Below are 23,959 nucleotides of genomic sequence, written 5' to 3'. Positions count from 1 at the left end.
TTTCTGATGACAGGACTAGACAGACCTTTTTACTTGAAAGTAATTGAATATTCTGTGTGTTTTTGCAGTTTTTCTGAATTGAGAATAGTGACCATCATTTGAGGTGGAAATGGCAGAAATGATTAATTTAGAAAGAAGAAGGATTGTGGGGTGGGTGGAAGTGGCATTTTCTGCATTGTATTCTTAGAAACTTAGACTGTTAGAGTTGGAAGTACTCTGATAAAACTGTTCTTTAACATATGAGAAAACAGAGGCCCAAATACCTTAAGTCCCTGGGCCAAGAGTATGCTGAGTGCAGAAAGCCACACTGTAGCTCGTGTCCCAGGCCCTGGCCCTCATCGTTTCTCAGCCCACTACACTCATCTCCAGCATCTCTGATGGACTCACTGGGGTGACACCATCAAACCATGTGCCCCAAAGATGCCTTCATGTCGATTTCCACTTGAGCGTTTCTCATGCTTGGATGGCTAATATACTCCCTGCCTGGTTTACTCTTGAGAACCCGGCTTTCATCTGCTGTGGGACACAGTAGCCTTTGCGTCAGTGTCTATGTGCACATGTGTCCATGGAGGCAGGGAGGGTGGACAGACATGTTTGTACACACACTACACCAGCAGCACTTTTAAGGACAAGGATCCTGACAAAAGCAACAGCAAGTGCACTTTCTTTTCCAAATTACCCAAGGTTGCTTTTTAAAAATAGTAATATCACTTCAAGTGTTTTGGACTTGGCTCGGTGAAACAAAATGTGAGTTATAACTGTGGAATATTAAAGCATTATTCTTGACACATCTGCAGTATGAGACATTCCATTGATGTGGATAGCATATATGCAGACAACAAGCATTGATGCTGTACTTCCACCTACAGATAGAAGGGGAATGTACCTTGGTATGAGAGTTTTGCACTTAGACAAAGTCTTAGTTCTCAACCAGAGCTGATTTTGCTCACCACCCCTCCAGAGGGCATTTAGTAATGTCTGCAAGTATTTTGGGTTGTTACATCTGGAGGAAGTGGTGCTACAGGCACCATTTGTAAAGACCAGGGATGTTGCTGAACATCCTACGATGTACAGGACAGCTCCAAACAACAATGAAGTCTCGAATCCAAAATGTCAATAGTGCCAAAGTTGAGAAATCTTGGCCTACAGGAATTTACGACTTATCTGATACTTGGCTTTGAAGGCTATGTAGAAAGTTGATTAACTTAGAAATAGCTTGACTTGTGGAATAAACATACTGGTACAGTCCGTGAACTGAAGTGAGCCAAGGTGGTCCTAGTATTGCTTCCGCACTTGTTCTCTGAGATCTCTGTTCTCAGGGACCAGAGTTAAAAACCAGCTTCCCTCTGCTCTTCACATCTGTGGGTCCTATGGTTGAGGATTTTTATGTATTATTTTTGTTTGGGGTCCTGATATAGCTTAGATAACCAAACATAGAATTTTAAAAAATGATTGTGAATCTGAAGAACTAAGGAATGCCTTACCCTGATCCATTCTTGACACAAGGAGCCCCAGTCAGGGAACCCTATGGCAGGGGAGGAACTGGGCCTCAGCATGAGCAAGTCTTGGCAAAGACCACTATGGCAGCAGTGTCTGAAAAAGGAGAAGGGTCCAAGGAGGGAGGAAATGGCTAGGAGGCTGCTAGAGCCTTCCCTCAGCACCGTGTTCTACTCAGGGACCAATGTAGTCAAAACGATTTGTATTTCCTTCTTCCCTTTTAAATTTTCGAAAGAAAATTTCCATATTTTTGGGGGGTTTTCCCCATTGCCAGGTGGTTACATTCCAAACCAATTATATCATGGGATACAGACACAAATATTTCCAATCATGCTCATTGTGTAGGGCTGATAGCAAGGTGATTCCCCTCCATGGCAACACATCATAACCACGCAAGCCCGTAAGTATCAGCAACCGGAAGTCTGGCATCAGGACCACCCATGCCTTTGTTGGGCAGCTCCGACTGGTGGTGGTAGATGGAGGAGACTGAGGCCTCTTTCACTCACTTCAATTCAGAGAGGGAGCCACCCTACTCCTCTTGGAAAAACCTATTTCCTCACCCAACCAGACTGTAGAAAATTCCCCCCAGGCATATACCATGCCAGGTTTCTTTCACAAGCCAACCTGTTTCCAAGCAACCCTTCTTGTAACCTTCTGGAGCCAAGTATCCGATATTGGTGCTTGGAGAAAGATGAACGGATTCTGCACAGACACAGGCCCTACCAATATGGGCCTGAAAGAGGGGAAGCTGGAGTTGTGGCTCAGGAGACAGGCAGAGGTTGTTAGAGGAAGCACAGAATATCAGAGGTGAAGATAAAGTCAGTAGTCGGCCAGGCCTTTTGTGCAATGGACTCAAGAAACATGTAAGAGAAGAAAACATTTTTAGACAGGTAACTGATTACTTGTGTGCATCCTGAAAGTTGACTGCTGCAGGGCCTAAACAAGAGAGAGGCCTTACAGTAGGGGTTATGTGTCCATAGGCTCATGGAAGCTTGGCATTGAGATGATCTGTATTCATTCAATATCATCTACTCAGTCATTCAGCCAACACTGAGTTAAGCTCTGAGAAAGGCATTGTGGTTAGATGGCAGATAGGTTAGCGTTGTTGGAAAGAGTGAGGGGTCAGAGGTCTGGGCTGCAGAAACCCACCACAGTTTCCTCTAACCATGCCTGGGGAAGGGGGAAGGAAGCAGCCCTCTATTGAGCAATCAGCTGTGCATCGGGCACTTCCACTTGTGTTGTAGCAGCAGGAGCCAACAGTGGTGCATTTGGGACTGGGCCACTGGAAGACTGGTTTGTGGGGATCCAGTTAAGGGGTTCTTGGAAACCTGCTGAGAACAGGCCCATCACCTGACAGCCCAGAAAGATGTCCAAGTCTGGTGGCCAGATCCAATGAGGGAGATCCAATGCGGGGGATCCCATGGGGGCGATTCAAAGGTGTTTGTTGATAGCTCTGACACCAACTTTTATGACCTGGGCAACAACCAAAACAATTTAATAATGCTCTCTCAGAGTTCAAGAGAAAAGGGCTAAAGAGAATTAAGCAGCAGCCTAGCCTCTACCCAGCTGGCACTTCTGGAGATTGCACATGGGTGAAGCAAGGCTGCTTCCTCCTGCTCCACTTGTGAGAAAAATGACTGCCTGTTCTCCTTTCTTGGTATTGGTCTCTAAGAGTTGTAATCCAGAGAAGGCAAAATGCAATTACTTTCTGTTACGTTTTTAGAGCAGCAACTATAAGTGGGAGGGAAAAAAAAAACCAGACATCGAGAAAATGGTGGAATGGAATATGTTAAACCACACAAAACAAGTGGCTTCCAGTGACTATCTATACTGAAAAATAAATGAAATCAGAAAGTCGTATATCGTATAGAATTTTAGAGGAGGAAGAAATTTTGGCAATTCTCTAAGCCAGCTGCCTTCATTTTCTAGAGGAGGAAAGCAAGCCCCCATGCTATAATGAAGCTGTCTCAGAGTCTCACAGCCCCCTGGTGGCAGAAGGGGCCTGAAACTGATGTTGCGGCACGCTGATGATCCCAAACATCTGTCCATGTTTGTAAATTAATATGGTGGGGCTTATGAAATCAGGGCCATAGTTGTTGTCTGTGAATACTTCTCTTTTTCTACCTTTGGTCAAAAAGCTGGGTGGTAGAAGAAGAGCTAGAAGCCTAGAGCCGGGGCCACGGAGCCGTGGGGGTTCTCTTTCATCCTATCTGCAGCTTGGGTAGCCAGCTGGGTTTTGGAGGAGAGTGCCTCTCCTCCGAAGACCTTAGTTGCTTTCCTTGCAGAAGGGCTGATGCTGGCCTCTAGAAATAGGAGAAACATAGTAATTTTAAAGGCTATGAGGAAGGGAAGATAGGGATCCAGAAGGCCAGGGAGGAAAAGCCAGTTTGGAGTTTGGAGCGTGGGAGCTGCAGGCAGGTGGGAGAAGCCGAGGGCCTAACATGGCTCTTCTATTTGTTTAAATGTACAGGGCTCAGAAATAGAGGATTTTGGAAACTGTATTCCACTGTTCTAAAAGAGAAAGTGTGTAGGGGGAAAATAGCATCTTGACTACAATGTAATCCTAGATCTTGAAACGTGAGGTTACATGGACAAAAAATGCTTAATCCATATTTGAAAGTATGCATAATATTCAAAATTATCCCCCACCTTCAGTGCTTTACCCAGGTTATGGAGATTATTGAAAAACATGTAAATGAACTTTGTGTATATTAGTCTATGTACACATTAGGAAGAGTTCCATTTAATAGTCTTTTTGTATAACACGATCTAGGACTTATCTTTCCTGTGTACAATCCTTCTGAATGTAAGTTTCCTCATCTGTGGAGGTAATAGATGGGTTATGGTGAGAAATAAATGTTGCAAATAACTTAATCTTACACAAAATAAGCACTTAATAAAATATATGTGTATTAAAATATCTCAATGGAAATCATTGCATTAGAGTCTTCAAAAACTCAAAACCAGTCTTTTTCTACCCAGGAAACACCTACATTCTAAATTTTAAAGCCCCTTTAGGTAAATACTGATATTAATGTTTCAGATTGTTTTGTTTAAAATTCTCTTGGCATTGTTCTTCTGTGGCTTTCCAGAAATATGGCCAGAACTACAAAGCACCTGGTACTGTAAACAATTGCTATGCCAGTCATTTAAAATAACTCAGTTATTAAAGGAGGGATGTCTTCACCCCCATTCTTTCAGAACAGACAGCTTGGCCATAAGAATTTAGAGAGAAGCCATTTTCCTCATCCCTTCTTGACGTCATTCCTTAGTCCTTACATCTGCTGGTTATATTCTGTAATAAGGAGTGTTTAGGGCTGGCATATGGAAAAGTGATTTGAGATTGGTAAACAAGTCACAGCAAGTGATGCCTCTCACTGTCAGTCTATAAAATCACTGCACTGTCAATTTGAAAGTGTTTTTGTTCTATGTATGATTCCGTCTCGTTTAGCAACAGTAACCCTGCCCCTCTCTTCCTTCTATATCTTGGATCCCTGAGCTTTGCTTTTCTGTTTCATAAGTGTTATTTATTCCTCTAACATAGATAATTACATCTGTGATATCATACATATATGTATAATTCCCTATCATCTACCCTTAGAGCTTATTATGAAAATTAAGAGGAGGAAGAATTAAACTGGGAGAGATTTGAAAGGAAGAAGAAAACTATTTTGATTTCTTCTAGGCCTGTTTCAGTATCATATATTATATTCCTCATTATGTCTTTTATATATCAAGAAGATTAGTTACAAAAAAGCTACATGACTAATACAAATTGAGGCACAAATGGGAAAAAAAAATCCAGTGATCCCTACCCCAATAAGAAGCTTCATTTCTATTTTTTTCTCTTTGTTTGGGATAGCAATTAACTCCTCTTGTCTTATGAAGTCAGAGATTTATCTCTTAAATTAACTGCAAAGTAGTGACCAGTGGCTTGGCGAACACTATCAGAACACTGAGAGATGCTGGTTTATTTCCCCTCCTTAGCCAAATACATTCTTCTTTTTAAAACTGAAGAGGTCAGTTGGTGGGATGAAAAGGAAACGTTTGCAGTCTCTTGGGGTAGGTAGTAAAAGATAACCAGATCTTGTATGTCACTGATATTTCCAGAGTATATTAAGTTTCCGTGCTGGTTTCAGCCTTTTTAAGGGAGTTATAATCATCCCCTTTCATTCCCTAAATCAGCAACAACAGCAGTGGGGGGGGTGTGTGTGTGTGTGTGTGTGACTTCATATGAAGCAAGAGCTTGGTGGCTAGGGGTTAATATCCTCTCGAAGTAGGTGGGAATAGCGTAAGGCCAGAAGGGATGGATGAGAGGGTGGAGGTTGCTGAGGGTTTCTTTGAGGGGAGGTTGGTTGGTTGTCCTAATCTTGTTTTACTTAAAGCTGGTAAACAGCCTAGATTCTAATTCCTATTCTAAAGATTCCCAAGTGCCAATGTTATAGTGAAACCTTTCCACTTTGGCCCCATCTAGGATACCTTTTAAATTAGTGCCCATGTGTCTGTGCACCTGACTTGGCAGAGGGCTGTGATGTGCTCCTGGAGAACTCTGTAGTGCAGAGGTGTGACTTTGGCCCTGACCCATCTCCACACCTATGGGCAAAGAGTTAACCATGGATTTGCCAGTCAAAGGAGAATGCAAATTAAAAGAGTAGAAGCTGGCTTGGTATTGCTTGGAAACAGGCCCATGTAGTCAAGAAACAAGCAGTTGGAATAGCTACATAGTTTAGCTGGGCCTGTGCTAAACTGAAATATAAAACTACAAAGCTACTATTTCTGTAATTCTATGTTGGGTTATGACATCAGGTATGATGGTTATGAACATGGACTCAGGGTTAACAGATCTAGGTTCAAGGGCCAGCTTTGCCACCTCCTCACTGTGTAGCCTTGGATAAGCTGATTTGTCTTTCTGGGCCAGTTTTATCTTATGTAAATCAAGAGTAAGTAATTTTGTACAAGGCTTGGACTACAGTAAGCACTCAGGAAAGGCCAGCTAGCTAATAGAATGGTGAAAAGAGCCGTGAACATATTCCATTCATTCCCCATCAAAAGAAGAGTGAGTGGAGTTATAGCAAGAAAGGTACTACTGTAATGTGAAAAGATTCCACCTAAAGATACCTGATCATTTCTTACTTCAAGGAAGCCCATCTTACAGGTCCTTTCTGGCCCTACAGTGTAAGACTTTAAAGACATAGGTAGGCAGGCACAATTGCAGTTTCTCCGTATCTCTCTGCCTAGGTGTGTTTCTCAACCCCCACTTCACCCACAAGCTGCTGTTACACATTCCTCCAAGAATCCAGCATCCCAATGAGCCAATTAGGGAACACACTCCTTATTTGTTATTGCAAAAGTGTATATTTAATGGTGAATATGGGTGTAAATTCTTCTAAAGGACTATTTTAAATTTTAAATGAAAAAGGCTAGAGAAGTGTAAAATTTTATTATAAAAAGGAAAAAGAAGAACCTTGTTTGGTAGGTTATAGCTATTTGGTAGAACAGCTGTAGTCTCTGCCCTGTGAGAGCATACAATTTTAATAAGAGAAGTCATGGAAATTTTATTGTTTTAGAGCTTCCATGGGGGCTATTTTACAAATGCAGTTTAACTTTAATTGCTATAAAATAATTGAACATGACTATTAGTGTATAACCATAAAAAATGAAAATTATAAAGTGAAGAGCAAATAATACAATTAATACACAAAAAGAGAATCTATCTCACTAATGATCAGGAAAATGGGGACTGAAACAACAAGACTGGCAAAAGTTAACAATATTGATGATACTGGTGTTGGTGGGAGTATGAGGACAGAATCATTCTTACCCAGCACTCTGTGGGTGGGTATATAAATTGATGAAATCTGTAGAAGACATCTTGGCAGTACCTACCAAAAGTATAACTGTGCGTATTTTTTAACTCAGCAGTTCTTCTAGGAATCAAAGCTTCAGGAATATTCAAGAAATAAGTGTATAGGAATATATGAACAAGGATATTCATCACCACATTATTTTCTGTTAAAGAGACAGAACAAGAACCCTAGTGTCTATCAATAAGAGAGTAGTTAAAACAAATGTGATACATACAAACTATGAAAATCTATGTAACCATTTAAAAAATGAGATCTTTATAGATGGAAGGATAGTATTTGAAAAAAAGAAAAAAAGCAAGCTGAAACAAAGCATGAATAGTCTCATTTCAATTTTATTTTTATTTTTGAGATAGGGTCTCCCTCTGTCATCCAGGCTGAAGTGCAGTGGTGCAATCTCAGCTCACTGCAACCTCCGCCTCCCAGACTTAAGTGATCCTCCTGCCTCAACCTCCCCAGGCACGAGCCACCTTACCCAGCTAATTTTTGCATTTTTTGTAAAGACAGGGTGTCACCACATTGCCCAGGCTGGTCTTGAACTCCTGAGCTCAAGCAATCCACCCACCTCGGCCTCCCAAAGTGCTGGGATTACAGGCCTGAGCCACCACGCCCAACCTCACTTTTATCTGTAATGCCTGTATACATGCATGTATTTTTCAGTGTGTAGAGAAAAAAGCCCCAAACACTAAACAGTTGACAACAGTTAACCATGAAGAGTAAGCATGAGAAGGGCACATTGGTGTTTCACTTTCTATAGTTGAGGGGTTTTTTTAACTTTTTCTCAATGAGCATGGGCTACAATTTACTTTTCTAAATTGAGCAATGGTATCTTTATGGATATTTATCTTTCAGTCTGATATATTTTTGAGCTTATATTGTTTTTCAGGTAAAGAGCATTTGGTTATAGATCCATAGGGTATATGCACTTGGAATATAAGTAAAAACAAGAACCAGAATGACCGTGGCTTAAACTAAGTTGAAGTTTATTTCTCACACGCATGAAGTGCAGAGGTCATTTACTTGCTTCTGCAGGGTATTTAGGGGCCTAGGTTTCCATCTTGTTTTTCTACCATTCTCAACGTATAGCTAACAGAAGTGATTAGAGAAGCCTGCTTCATCTCTGTCCATCACATCTGTACACAGCAGACCCCTTCCTGGTGAGGGTGTGACCTGGAAGTTGGACACATCATTTCCTGTCCCATCTCAATAGCCAGAAAATAGTAATGTGATGATACCTACCTAAAAGAGAACCAGGCAAAATACCCAGTTGAAATCTCGGTTACTATATCACAAGGTTTCTGAACCTCAGCACTATTGACATTTGAGCTAGATAATTGTTTGTTGAGGGGGCTGTTCTGTGCATTGTAGGATGTTTAGCACATCCCTGGCCTCTGTCCAATCAATGCCAGGAGCACTGCCCAGGTGTGACAACCAAAATTGTCTCCAGACACAGCCAGATGTCCCTGAGGGCAAAGTCAAGCCTCACGAAGAACAACTGCTAAGTAAGAAGAGAGAATAGATGCTGGAGACAACCAGTAACATCCGCTGTAAGCATTGTGTTATTTCCCCCAAAACAGTGCTTAGCTGAACTAATATTTCACCTTTCCAATAGCAAGTCCTCTACCAGGAAATCGAATATCCTAAGTTTGTGTGAAATTTTATTTTGGTTGATTCTAGGATGAAAAGTCAATCCTGTCTTATTTTAATCTATTGAATCTAAATCGATACTTATATCAAATAAATAACAATTTTTATTTGAGTACACAGACAAATGAAATATTCTTCCCTAGTGTGTAAGAATAGCATTAAGGATATTATACTGTGTTACATTTATAATGAACATCTCAGTTTAAAGGGTAATATTTCTGGAAGACTAATGTAACAGCAAATATATACAGCAAATATAACAGCTCTATCCTAAATCAAGAATTTCATCTGCAGTTGATGGCATGTCTCTTTTTAGGCCAATTAAGTATGCATAATTTGATGCTGCTGTATTATGAATACTTTAAGAGTACAGTATTTTTCTGTTAATGAAGAGTGTTTACTTAACATGCTCTTCCTTTCCAGTGAGAGAACATGCTTCACTGCCAATCAAATTAAGGTAGAGATCTTTTCAAAGAAACCATGAAACACTTTTTCTTTATTCTGCCTTTCCTATTAAATGTTGAGAAGCAAATCTTCTATCAAACAGACAGATACACTGGGATCTTGTTAAAAGGCTGCTTGATAAAAAGGGAAAATTAAATATAAAGTGAATCTGTGTTGGTCTCCTTCCAAGGTTGTTTAGTGCCTAGTGTGTTAGAATAACCTTGTTATAAGGCAATTTCACCACATGGAGTGTTCGTGCAAGCCTAGGGAAGGCCATCATTTAGTGGAACTCCAGTGTTCTTATTTTTGAAAATGCAGATGCTGCGGAAATTATATCAGAAATGTAGTTGCCAATCATGGAAATAACGGAATACCCCAAAAGTCACATATTAAATGATTCATACTGGGAGAAGGGAGTAACCATTTTTAGCTGCTGTAATGAACAGGGGCTGTTTGGAGGGACGATTGGTAAAGCTGGAGCTGGAAGAGTGGGTAGGATACTGAAAAGAAAATGGAAAAGGACAGCATGGAAAGCCCAGAGATCAGTGGATGCAGAGACCAGAAATTGCAAGGCAAGTTTAAGTGGGACAGTTTGGCTAAAGTGGTGGATTTGTGTAGAGGCAAGAGGATCTCTGGCTTGTGGCCGAAACAGTAACTGGTCCACCAGAGTTTGTGCCCCCTCTTCCAAAGCACAGCTGGGTCTGGAAAGCAGCCGCAGAGCCAGCCCTCCTTGCATCTGAGCCAGGACATGTGGCTCATCCTTGCTAGTGTACTATGAATGAGTCATTGTATGGAGGACCTGGGCAGTAAAAGGATGGCACACTTAAATCAGATAATTTGAAGGGAATTTAAGAAAGACTCTGTTTATGAGAACACATGGACACAGGGAGGGGAACATCACACACCGGGGCCTGTCAGCAGGTGAGGGGCAAAGGGAAGGAGAGCATTAGGACAAATACCAAATGCATGCAGGGCTTAAAACCTAGATGACAGGTTGATAGGTGTAGCAAACCACCGTGGCACATGTATACCTATGTAACAAACCTGCATGTTCTGTACATGTATCCTAGAACTTAAAGTAAAATTAAAAAAAAAAAAAAAAGAAAAAGAGAGACTCTGTTTGCAAAGATGTGGGAGAAATGCAGGGAAACCATAAGGAGTAGTTCGGTGTCCTGAGGCAAAATGTACCTTGTTACCCACCTCTCCCCACCATCCCCCAAGCCATAAAGAGGTAAGAGAACAGTACTATTTCTAGATCCCAGAGTAGGAATCATCTGGAAAGATCCACAGAGAAGAGCTATAACCTTCAGAAGGATACAACCAGACCGAGTCAAACCCTTAAGGAGGGAGGGATGGAAGTAAACACCTTGACCTCACTCTCAAACCTCCCTGCAGTCTTCTGCCATGGTGTCGCGTTGGCCAAACCCAACTAGAAGGCAGAGAGGGCAAGGGAGTCCTTTGATGTAGCCTTACTGATGGTAACCCAGGGCACAGAGCAGGGTGAAGGAGGGTTGAGGGACAGGCCTGGGGTAGATATCCTGCACTGTCACTTCCTGGCATAGGTAGGTAGAAGTGGATTTTCCTTCTCTCACCTCTCCTATCAGCCAGCTGGACTGGGGAGATTTTACAATCCTAGGGGCTACTAGAGCCACAGGATGCAGGAGCCAGGCTCTCTGAATCATGTGACAAAGGCAAGTGGATCATCATTCAGAGACACTCACTGTGGACTATGCGGTGTCAAAAAATAAACTCTTGAATCAAGACATTGAATTTTAAGGGTGTTTTTTTTTTAATAGGACTTGGCATTTGAGAATTGATTTATTACAGCATTTAGCATTAACAGGAACTCAATTGTAGAAAGTTTTGAAGGCCAAGCAAAGATTTGGATTCATTTCTACAGATGGTCAAAAATTAGTGGAGGCTTCTATGCTGGGAGGTGGTTTTAAAAGGAAAAAGAGAAAGAGAGCCTTGGAATGATGAGTCTGGCAGTCACGTGGCAGGTGGAATGGAACACAGTGAGTAATCCATTGATGCAGCTGGCCCAAACCCCGTGTGATCAGCAGGACCTGTGAATCAGTCCCACACAATACAGGCCGAAGGGATGGAAGCATATTAATCACATTCCAAGGTCAGGTGCCAGCCTGCCATGTAGAACTTGGGGAAGGAGGTGGTCTAAGACCAGTCAAATGATCACCCCACTCTATGAAAGGGCCTGGCTGGCCCACTGTGAGATATGGAAGAGGAAATTTGGACAGAGTTGTTGATATGTCTTGAGTAACCCACAAATGGAAGAGGCTTGGGAGAGGGTCTGCCCACGATCTCAAGCCTAGGGAAGGGAGCTTCTGTGAGACCACTGAAGAGTGTACTGTGTGCTCCGTGGAGCCTGGGGGATGCAATCGACTATAGTAATTTTCTGAAAAGTCAAAGTTTTCAGAAGAGAAGTTTTGGTCAGCTGCTCTGATGATGGCAAAAGCAAAAAAGTCTTCTTGGGGAGGTTGGGTGTTCTAGGCAAATGATATGTGACCAGTGGAGGGCACTGAGCTCTAGAGAGAGCTAATGTGGAGTCACCCCAGTGCTGTCTATGTCAGGACCTGGAGAAACGACAGGGAACTACCAGGCAGAGGAATGCAATAGCCATTTGGAGGGGAGAACTGCAGACCCCATGAGAGCACCTCACAAGAAAAAAAGATGCATACCTGGACAGCCTTTTGAGTGCCTGATACATTTAACAACTGTACTCTTCAAAAAAGACCTTTCCTACCTCTTTTCCCCTCCCTCCGGCAACCAGTCAGAAAAGAGAAGAGAAGAGAGGCTTCCAAGCCCCTCCCACTGCTGGAGGCCGGCTTGTGCCAGGCAAGCTGGGGGAAGAGAGAGATGGCTACCAAAAGCATATATAAGTTATTATTATTATTACTATTAAGCAGGACTATGCGTACCAAATGTCTAGATGAGACCCTTTATACAGATCTATGGCTGGGAATAAACAGAAGACTTTTTTTTTTTTGAGTCAGGGTTTCATTCTGTCATCCAAGTTGAAATGCGGTGGCACAATCACAGCTCACTACAATCTTTACCTCCTATGCTCAAGCAGTCCTCCTGCCTCAGCCTCCTGAGTAACTGAGACTACAGGTGCCACCACCATGCCTGACCAGTTTTTTCATTTTTTGTTGAGAAAAGGTCTCACTATGCGGCCCAGGCTAGTCTCATACTCCTAGGTCCAGGTGATCCTCCTGCCCTGGCCTCTCAAAACCTGGAATTACAGGTGCAAGCCACCATACCTGGACAGGACCTTTTATTCCAGAAGCCACCAGAAGGGCCATAGACTTGCCGTACATTTCATGCTGGGGCAGAAGAAAAAAATCTAACCCCAGAATACATTTAGAGGAACAGTGGGAGACAAAAATAAACTTGTTATGACTACATTTTATAAAAGCACCACCATTACATAGGTTTGTTGCATTAAGGCCTTGACCTAAAAGAAAAAGCTAGAAAGATGAGCAATGCCTAAACATGCCTTTGTCATCCCTCAAAATGTATTTTAAAACATAGTAACAATACCTTCATTGGAGGACATTTCCTTTCCTATATATAAAACATAAAATTTAGAAAGCTTGGGAAGTACAAAACTTGAAAGCAAAAATCACCTAATATCCCACTATCCAGAAATAATTGTACATTTTGGTATATTTCCTTCATGTCTTATTTTCCTCTGTGGATGTGTACACATGCACTTGGTTTTTCTTGTTTAAATTTTATGATCTGTATTGTATCCTGCTTTTTAAACTTAACATAATATTTTATTTTTCTAAGTTAAGGATCACTTTTAAAATATGATTTAAGTGATAGCATAATTTGATGAGTCCATCAAATAATTTTGTCAAATATTCTAGATCCAGATGTAGATTTGTATATGAATTAACAATATGAATGAGAAAAATATAGATAATTTGACTCATAGCTTTAGATATTCCATCAAATTGTAATATTTATATTATTATCAGATGAACGAGCTGCTTGTGGAGACGGTTGTCACTCCTTTCTTCAAACTGTCCTTTCTTGGTTGCAATGAAGCCATATTTCCCTGATTTTGTTCTACTGCATTAGTCACTCCTAAGTCTCCTCCAAAGGTTTTTCTTCTTCCATCTATTTTCTAAATGTTGATGTGGTTTAGGACTCTCCTCAGATGCTCCCCTCTCTTTCTTGGTTTTCTCATTCAACCCCTTGGTTTTCAATATCATTTATATGCTAACAACTCTCAAAATGAAATATTCTCTCTAACCCCTAACCCAAGCTCCAGACTTGTATGTTAGCATCTCCAGTTGGATGTCTCAGTAGCACCTTAAATGGAACTCTGAGTCTCTGCTCCAAAATATGTGCCTTCTTCAGCTTCCTCAACTTGGTAAAGTGACTTCAGTCCTCTCAACTGCTGAAGGAAAATGCCAAGAGGCATTGCTGGTACTTTTCTCTCCCTCTTTTCTAGCTCGTAGCAAGTTCTCTCTCCCTCCCTCCAATATATTTCAAATCTACCTCCTCTGCCTATCCTCATTTATCACCCTTCTCTAAACCTATATGAACCACTACAACTGCCCCCAATCACTTTCCTGCCTATAATCCCTCAGTGAAACTGGTTGTAGGACTGTGGAAATGACACAGTTTGTGGGTAGGCAAACCTCCTCCTCTCTGAGAGGAAGTGGGACCATCTCTTGCTTCTGGGTTCTTCAAATCATTTCTCAAGTTCTTTCCTATATTAGTTTTCTATTGCTTCTATAACAAATTACTACAAGCTCAGTGGCTTAAAACAATGCAAACATTATCTTACAGTTTTGGAGATCGGAAGTCCTAAAATCAAGGTGTTGACAAGCCTGCGTTCCCTCAGAGGCTCTAGTGAGGAATCAGTTCCTGCTACTCTCAGTAGCAGCCAGAGAGAACCTTTTCAAATAAGAATGCTGTTCCCTCATTGAAACACATCAAACTGTTACGATGGCCTATGAGGCCCAGATCTAGGTCTCTCCAGTCTTTCCAGCCTCCAGTTCTGGCACTTTCCCTGTTACCCCCACTAATTAACCCATATGATTTGCTTTTCAGGTCCCTGAACCTTACTGCTTCTCTATCCCTGAAAATCAACTCCCCTAATCTCCTAATGTGCTTTCTGTCTTTCCCCACCACACATAATAGTCCAAAATGTCAGTTCCCTAAGGGCAAGACTCTGTTCAGGTCACCTGTGTGTCCCCAGTTTGTACAAACGCACACAGCCAGTCTTTGTTGACATGACTTATTGACTGGCCCATTCTCACTTTTCAGGTCTCAGCCTACAGATCATTCCTCAGAGAGACCTCTGAGACTCCATCATTCTTAAGTGGGTCTCCGCCCTTCTGACCTCAATTATTTCACCCTGTTCTTTCTGTCACTGACTTCATTTGTCTTTATGCGTGTGTATCTTTGTCTGTTTAATGTCTCTTTCCCCCACTAGACTAGAAACTCCCATGAGAGCAAGAGCCATGTCTCTTTTTTGGTTTATGCTTCCCACAATGCCTAAAATAATGCCTGGCTCATACCAAGTACTCAGATCTTTGCTAGCAGAATGAACAGCCTCTGACTGAATGGGGTTCTGAGGGAACCTCTTCTCTCTGCTGGGGGCAACACTGGAAAAAATGCCAGGGTTAATCCCGAAGTAGTGGAGTATGATCCACAGAATAATGGGACCCTAAAGAGGTCCACGTCCTAATCCCTGGAACCTATTAAGAAGACATTGCCAATAACTTCACACACTTGGCAAGTGTGATTAAGTTAAAGATTTTGAGATAGGGAGATTATCCTAGATTATCCAGATGGGTCCTTACAAAAGCGAAGTAAGAAGATCAGAGTCACAGAAGGAGATGTGATGAGAGAAGCAGAGGTCAGAGGGAGATAGAGATTTAACAATTCTGCTGGCTTTGAAGATGGAGGAAGAGGCCACAAGTCAAGGAATGCGGGTGGACTCTAGGAACTGACTCCCCGCTAGAGCCTCTGAAGGAATGCAGCCTTGTTAGGTCAGAAGTCCTAAAACAAAGTCCTAAAACTGACTCCCCGCTAGAGCCTTTGAAGGAATGCAGCCTTGTTTAGGTCAGAAGTCCTAAAACAAAGTCCTAAAACCTGACCTCCAGAACTATAAGATAATAAGTTTGCATTGTTTTAAGCCACTGAGCTTGTAGTAATTTATTATAGAAGGAATAGAAAAAGAATATAGGAAAGAACTTGAGAAATGATTTGAAGAACCCAGAAGCAAGAGGTGGTCCCACTTCCTCTCAAACAGGAGGAGGTTTGCCTACCCACAAACTGTGTCATTTCAATAGTCCTACAATCAGTTTCATGCAATCTCTCTTTCCTTAATTCTCTCAGTGGGAATCTATCCCTCTTTCTTTCTCCTTAATTCTCTTAGTGGGACAAATAAGTGGACTATGCCTTGTTTCTTGAGTATAGGTTCAGGGAGAGGAGGGAGAACCTGGAGCTGGCTTTGAGCTGTAGAAGTGAAGGAACATGGACCAGGTGTGGCGGCTCATTCCTGTAATCTCAGCACTTTGGCAGACTGAGGCCGGAGAATCTCTTGAGGTCAGGAGTTTGAGATCAGCCTGAGCCACAAAGTAAGACCCTATCCCAACAAAAAATTGAAAAGATTAGCCAGGCATGGTAGCATACACCTGAAGTCACAGCTACTTGGAAGGCTGAAGTGGGAGGATGGCTTGAGCCCAGGAATTTGAGGTTACAGTGAGCTGTGATCATACCACTGCGCTCCAGCGTACATTGTAGAGCCAGAGCGGTGGATAAATAAATGGGGAGGCTGGTCAGCATCTCCCTTCCCATACACTCATACAAGAATTACTCTCTTGCTGTGTTGTTGTTGTTGTTGTTGTTGTTGTTGTTGTTGTTGTTAAGACTGAGTCTTGCTGTTTCGCTCAGGCTGGAGTGCAGTGGCGCCACCTTGGCTCACTGCAACTTCTGCCTCCTGGGTTCAAGTGATTCTCCTGCCTCAGCGTCCTGAGTAGCTGGGATTACAGGTATGTGCCACCATGCCGGGCTAATTTTTGTATTTTTAGTAGAGACAGAGTTTCACCATGTTGGCCAGGCTGGTCTCGAACTCCTGACCTCAAGTGATCCACCCTCCTCAGCCTCCCAAAGTGCTGAGATTACAGGCGTGAGCCACTGCACTTGGCCCTCTCTTGCTGTTAACAGGTGATACTGAACCATTTCTTTATGGCCTGGTCCAAGGCACCTTGTCAGTAAATATCTCTGATTTAGAATTAGACTCTGTAGGTCTATGGTTTTGGGAAAATAGATCTCAGAAACAGAGACAGCCTTGGACCTCATCCCTGGTAAAAATGCACACAAGGGAAAATTTTTCACATGTAATTTTTAGGGGTTCCTAAGGTCAGCTTGCTCAAAGGGTATTTGGTTTTTAAAATATATATCACGTGTGGGAGTTAGCAGGAAGCAGACAGGGAGTAATATTCTAAGATAGGCTTCCAGTGTTAAGCTAAGGGGTTTGGACTTAATCCTCCAGGGAGAGTGCTGAGAACCCATGAGAGGGCTTCATGCAAGGCACTGACATGATCAGATTTGTACTTTTGAAAACAATCACTCTGCAAACATCTATATTGGCCATAATCCCAAAATTAGTTCATCAGTTCACTTTAGGTGGAAAAATGCTGTTGACATGAAATGTTTTAGTATTTCCTTTTAAAGCCAGTGATACCAGATGGCATATTAAGTTACCTAATTTTATAGATGTGTACTGTAGAAAGCAGTTTCCTATAAGGACATTAAAATCTTGTCAGATCATTGCTTTTCTAAGAGTGGGTTTGCTTAGGCATTTGGTCTTATTGTAACTTTCATCATTATTATCTCATTGTTCACTGCTTCTCAGCTTTTATCAGATCCATCTCTAGCAGAAAAAACTCAGGTAAGTAAAGCAAAATTGTAGAATGCTGCATTGGGAGCCTTCTAGAAGACCAGAGTATGCACACACTAGCCAAGGGATTTAGGCCAAGTTCATCTCCCAGAGCCACGGTTTCCTTATCTATACTATGGCATTAGAAACCCTACCTATGTAACAGTTGTGACAATCAAATGTGATCATTAAAAGACAGGGCTTTGAAAACCATAACATATTACCCAAATGCAAGCTGATATTCATTTTCCTCTTAGTATTACCATCATATCTGAACACGTTTGGGTTAATACAGAGGAGCTGTGAAACTAAATGTTTGTGGTTTGCCTTTGTGATATTATATGGTTCTCCCTTTCTCCAAGTATCATATGCTTTTAGAGGTTTTTCTAGTATCCAGGCAACATATTGCCTCCACTTAGCCCTTGCAAAAACCTGAATTAAAAATAGACTCTGTTTGCTGTGTTCTGAAACCTATACCTATATGTTTTAAAGGAGTCAAAGGTTCCCCTTGGCACTCAAAGGGGCAGTAGTCCTGTCCTAGCACTTTTAGAGCACATACCAAGCCATGCAGAGGAAAGCGGAGAAGCTTTCCTGGAGGCATCCTGGAGGAAGGAAGGGAGCTCTAGCGGCTTAGAGTTATCAGGGAAAGGACTATTGGTTCTATTAGTGCAATCACTAGCACTTCACACAGAAGGTTCTTTGTCATCATCATGATTTACTAATCTCATCAGAGACACTCCAGGTAGTGTTTCAAAGGGTTTTTTCACAGTTTCAAAGTACATCTTGCTTAATATTAGGATGTGCCTCAGACATTTCCACAAAGTAAATAAGATGCTTTTTTTATTTTATTTTTTTAATTGACAAGTAAAAATTATATATCTTTATTGTGTACAACATGACGTTTGGAAATATGTATACATTGTGAGATGACTCAGTGGAGTTAGTTAATTGAGGCAATGTGCATTTCCTCACATAGTTATTTTTTGTGATGAGAACACTTAAAATCTACTTTCTTAGTGATTTTTAAAATACGACCATGTTATTAACTGTAGTCACCACATTGTACAGTAGATCTCTTGGACTTATTCCCCCTATCTAACTGCAATTTTATCCTTGGTCCAATATCTCCCCAAGCCCCCAGCCCCCAACCAGCCCCTGGTAACTGGCATTCTACTTCGAGTTCAACATTTTTAGATTCCATATATAAGATGCTTTTTAGCGATACCCAAATGTATCAATATTAAAGCACTTAATTTTTACACAGACCTGGGGAGGAGGAAACTTTGAGGTGTCATTCCTAGTATGTCAGCAAAATAACGCCTTTTGTTAATAGTCCCCGTGTTACCAGTGGTGACATTAACGATGGTGTTTGTACAGCTTTACCAAGAGGTTTACAAGTTTTTCTTTGGCTTACCCGTGGGTGGGTATGATTGGAAGCAAATAACATTTTTACCCTTTTTTCACCAAAAGGAATGGCTCTCTCAGAGCTTTTGCTTTGTTGAAGTCAAACATTTAAACTTAAAAGAGAACTTCCAACTTTGATTCTAGGCTCATTTTACAAACATGGATGTGGAGGCAGCCTGGGTTTGGCAGTCAGACTCCACCACACACTAGCAAAGGGACTTGGGCAAGTCACTTAACCTTGCTAAGCCTAAATCCACCCCTGTAAAATGGGAACAGTTGTTACGATGCTTCATGTTTCTGGAGAGGGTCAAATGAGTGAGGAGATTCTGATTTAGAGGCAGTGGAGTATAACTTGGGACTCTGAAGCCAGCCTTCCTAGAGGTGAGTCCCAGCTTCACCTTGTCAGTAGCTGTGTGACCTCGTGTAAGTTGCTAAACCTTCCTGAGGCAATGGAAACAGTAAGAGTGCCTACATCATAGAGTCGTGAGGATAAAAGGGTTAATATAACCAGAAAGCAGTTAGAAGAGTGCCTGCCATTTAGTAGTAAACACTACATTAGTATGTGCTATGATTATGACAGATTATGATCATAATTGTTGTTATTCATATATCAAGTGCCTGGCATAAATTAGTTGGTCTGAAAAGATTAATAACTACTTTTATTATTTCTCCCATCAGAGCACCTGAATTTTAAATGCTGTGAATGGAAAGTAATATTATTACCAGTCTGTTTTTGATTTAACTAAATATATAACAGCAGGGTTCTTTTCAAAATCTTACTCCTTAGGGGCTCAAAACTTAACCTCACACTAGAGGAGAAAGATTTTTTCTTAGAACAAGACCATATATTTGGTCCTCACTCCAGACCTTTGGAATCAGAAATTCTGGGGACATGACCATCATCTGTTTTAGCAAGTGTACCCAGTGATTCTCATGCTCCTGAAGTTTGATATCACTATGTGTAGACTAGTCACAGCTTTGACTACCTTCTATTGCCAGGGTGGAGACAACAAAGAATTGGATACTCTGGCAGGCTGTTCCAGCCCAAGAAGTGTTCAAATGATGTTATCGTGGTGGTTTTGTGGGTTAAGCAGATACAGGTAGTTCTGGAAAGCAGGGTCAGGGGTGTGGTGGGGGGGTGGGTACGGTACGGGGGGTGCAGAGCACTTGGGCAGCATGTGAACCTGTTGATAGATCTGGCTTAGAACAATGTGGCGTATTGGGCCCTCTGGGAAGTGCTCATGTCACCTCTTGTGCCTTACCAGTCTGAGTGACGTGTGGGAGAAGAGATCTCTTTTGAATTTTTATGCAAGGTTAAAATAAAGAAAATCCATTTCAGCCTTTAAAAGTCAGAGCTACTGGTACAAAAGGTCACTGACGCCAATTGGTGACACTGCAGAGCTCAGAGAGGGAGCATTAAAATAGCAGGGTTTTTTGTTTTCTTTTTTTTTTAAAGAAACACTGAATGCGCTGTGGGCTTAAGTCTTAGTCTTTTGCCATCTTGCTGTCCTAGGATCTTAAATAAAAGGGCACGTGAAAAAAGAAAAACACGAAGACATTTCTCTACCTCCTTAAGTGTCAAGGATGTAGATAGTTGTCCTCACACTAAAGGTGACATAACCTTTATTGTGGAATAAGCAAAGTGATGAAATGATGCCCCTATGGGAAAGTAGTCAATAAATGGACTGGAGACCTAGCCCTGTTCTAGGTGTAGTCTGTTTGGAGGTCAAGTTTGGATAACTGAAGATGACAGTGCCTTGGGAAATGAAGTCAATCTAGAAGTGGTGTGGAGAGGTTGTAAGATATTAATTTGGCTCTGTATACACTGCATTTGTGTTGACAGAACAGCATCCCAATTGATTGAAAAGAATCTGCGAGCCATCTGAATAGAAACCGTATTTAAGCCATTAGGAAAGAATTGATTACCAGGGTAATTAAGGAGACCTGACGATCAAGGACCAAATTCTGGGGACACTGCAATTATAGCAAATACAATATGAGAGGTTAGTGAAGAAGTGACAGGAGAGACTATCAGAAAAGCTGGAAGTAGGCTGGGCATGGTGGCTCACACCTGTAATCACAGCACTTTGGGAGGCTGAGGTGGGCAGATCATATGAGGCCAGGAGTTTGAGACCAACCTGGCCAACATGGCGAAATCCCATCTCTACTAAAAATACAAATATTAGCCAGACGTGGTGGTGCATGCCTGTAGTCCCAGCTAGTCAGGCGGCTGAGGCATGAGAATTGCTTGAACCCGGGAGGCAGAGATTGCAGTGAGCTGAGATCGCACCACTGCACTCCAGCCTGGGCAACAGAGCAAGACCCTGTCTCAAAAAAAAAAAATTTTTTTTTTTTAATTTAAAAATGTATGTGTGTGTGTGTGTGTGTGTGTGTATTCTATATATATAGAAGTGGCTCCAGGACCATATTCTATCATAGAAATCAAGAGAAGAAATTTTTTCCAGAATAGACAGGTGTTCTCTGGTGTTAAAAGCTTGAAGAAATAAAAAGATACAAAGCATGTGGGGAGGTGGGGATGGATCTTAGATTTGCTGGGTAAAAACATTAAATCAGAAAGAAAGTATCTTTTCTATAAAGTCAATGATCTTTATTACCTCCATTCAAGTCAGTGTTTCTTAACCTCGGCATTATTGACATTTTGGTCTGGATGATTCTTTGTGGTGGAAACTGGCCCATGCAGCATCCCTGGCCTCTACCCACTAGACATAATGCCACCACCGCCAGTTGTGATTACTGAAAAATGTCTTCAGATATCATGAGATGTCCCTGGTGAAGAACCACTGATTTAAGTGTTTAATTCCTACCATGTATGTAGCACTACATTAGGCAGTGCAAGGCATAAAAAGTATGACACACTTCACCATAAAAAAATACATTCTAATTGTCCTAAATGGAGTTATTCTGTTATTTCTCCTATTATGTTGGTTAAAACTATATATGTGTATGCTCATACACATACGCGTGCACACGCGCACACAGACACACACACACATATACATATTTACGGTAGTTATTCTCAAAGTTAACATTACATCAGCTTAATTATTGGATGATACCAGAAAAGTAGTAAGTGGGAAATATTGATGTCCGCATGCTGTATGTTTTAGCACAGATCAGTGTAAGAAATTATTACGGATCTATAGTGAGACTAATAAGCAATTTCCAAATTATTTGTGTACTCCAAAGATTCAAATTGTTTTTTACTCTCTCATTTCTTATGAAGATAAAATACTCTTACTAATTTATAAATATGTTATAGAAGTTCTTATTTTTTAAAATGTGAATGTACCATTTGTCTTTGGGTAGAAATTTTAATGCTATTTATTCAAAGTGTTCCTTCAAGTTTCTGAGTTCTTAGTGAAAGGAAGATGAGCAGTTGGATTATAATTTGACCTTTAAACATTTATAAAAAACATCACAAAAAATGTATGAAAAGAAAGAGCTTTAACATTTGGAATAGATTCTGCATCAAAAGAAGCAACTTATCATCTTGCCAAACCTCAGCCTTGTCATTGTTTTGGAGCAAGAAAGAGAATCGAACCTCACTCACGTTTTGTTGCCTGTACCATTGAACAAGGCCCTAACTCTTAAGACTAATGTTGAGACCCTTGTTTTCTTTGCAGACTGCATCATCTGCTATTAAAGGTGCTATTCAGCTGGGAATAGGATACACAGTGGGCAATCTCACTTCCAAGCCAGAACGAGATGTTCTTATGCAAGACTTTTATGTGGTGGAAAGTGTGTTTCTACCCAGGTAAGAACATTTTTATTTGTGATGATTTCCATGCTATTTCTTTGTGACAACCCCATATTGAAGGGCTTTTCTACTATGTGCATGTTTACATGTACAGATGTGAATATTGGGCCTTTGGCAGGCCAAAGGCAGTCCAAATGATGTTTACTTCCTGTTTCATCGCAATTACTTCCTGATGCCTCGCAATTTTTATGTGAAGATGGTAAATAGGTTTCATCTATGGACCAGTTCTAATTAGTTATGATAAATACCTGGAAGACCATATGGAGAAAGATTTTGAGGTTCAGTGGGAAAGAGTGCAGTAATTACAGAGTAATGTCCACCAAGGGTTTAGAGAAGGAAGGCTTCCGTGAAGCAGCAGCTGGTGCTAGGTTTTTGCTCCCCCTAATTTAAAAGCATGAGCTAGGCCCACAATTGGGCCTCAAATCTGAGTCTAGTCTTATCTATTCTCTTTTATGACGACTTTAACTTAACTTTCCTCTGGAAAACATAGAGAATCCTGCTGTTTGCAAAAATACCAAGGTTACCCATACATATTATCTCTAGCTTTCATCATTTTAGGGTGATGGGATCAATTATTTAAAAACGAATGCATCTGGAAATGGATGATGGTAATATGAATATATTAGTGCCACAGCACTGTACACTTAAAAATGGCTAACATGGTAAGTTTTATGTTCAGTATATTTTACCACAATAAAACTAATTAATTAAAAATTATATTACTACCTTCATTTAGGAAGAGAAGAAGTAATCATTAAATAAGAAGTATCATGGCTCAGTCCGGTTGCCCTGGCACTCAGGGAGGTGAGGCTACGCATTCGAGGTCAACCTGGTCAACACTGATTAAAAAAAAAAAAAATTAAAAAAAAAAAAAAAAAAGAATCACCACAAGTGACAGAATTTTTCAAATGATCTGAAAAATAAAAATAAAGATGTTCAATTTGGGGACTTGGAGGTAATTATTTTGTCTTTGAAGCTGTGAGAATTGATTTCAACATTTCTCTTCAAAATAAGCCTTGTTATTACCAGGCTTGGGTAAACATGGCTAAAGTGACACTTTGTTTACCACTAGTGTCCCCATCACCTTATTAAAAATCTATATGTATCTTTAGAAGAATTATGTTAACACATTTATCTCTGTGTGCAGGTGTCAGTTGCCTAAAAATAAAACTTGTATGTGGACATGCGGTAACCCCCACATAGTCACCAAGGACCGGAGCCCGTAAATTTTTAAAAGTCAGCTACCTAGTTTTACTTTAAATGCTCTTAGCTGCAGAAGAAAGTTGGTCTACTGGCCTTTTGAAGTCTACTTGTCTAGGGTCCTCTAGCAGCCATGAGAACCAGATTCCAGGCAGAAAATGGACAACTCCAAGGCCCAAGATATAATCCTTGCTCATGATC

The 23,959-nt window shown here is 41.1% G+C and overlaps 1 protein-coding gene across 4 annotated transcripts in view; it reads left to right on the top strand.

Moving 5' to 3' along the window:
- LOC105491781 (phosphatidylinositol-4-phosphate 5-kinase type 1 beta) overlaps positions 1-23,959 on the top strand; it is a 307,266-nt gene that overhangs the window by 137,529 nt on the left and 145,778 nt on the right. For all 4 annotated transcript variants that reach the window (XM_071077710.1, XM_071077709.1, XM_071077708.1 and 1 more), the window contains one exon: positions 22,425-22,555. In XM_071077710.1, the coding sequence (XP_070933811.1) occupies positions 22,425-22,555 (131 nt within the window). The remainder of the gene's footprint in view (positions 1-22,424; positions 22,556-23,959) is intronic.

This window comes from Macaca nemestrina, chromosome 14, assembly GCF_043159975.1.
Source record: "Macaca nemestrina isolate mMacNem1 chromosome 14, mMacNem.hap1, whole genome shotgun sequence".
In the NCBI taxonomy this organism is placed as follows: Eukaryota; Metazoa; Chordata; class Mammalia; order Primates; family Cercopithecidae; genus Macaca; species Macaca nemestrina.
The sequence above is the reverse complement of the archived record's forward strand: the minus strand, read 5'-3'. Positions and strand labels throughout refer to the sequence as shown.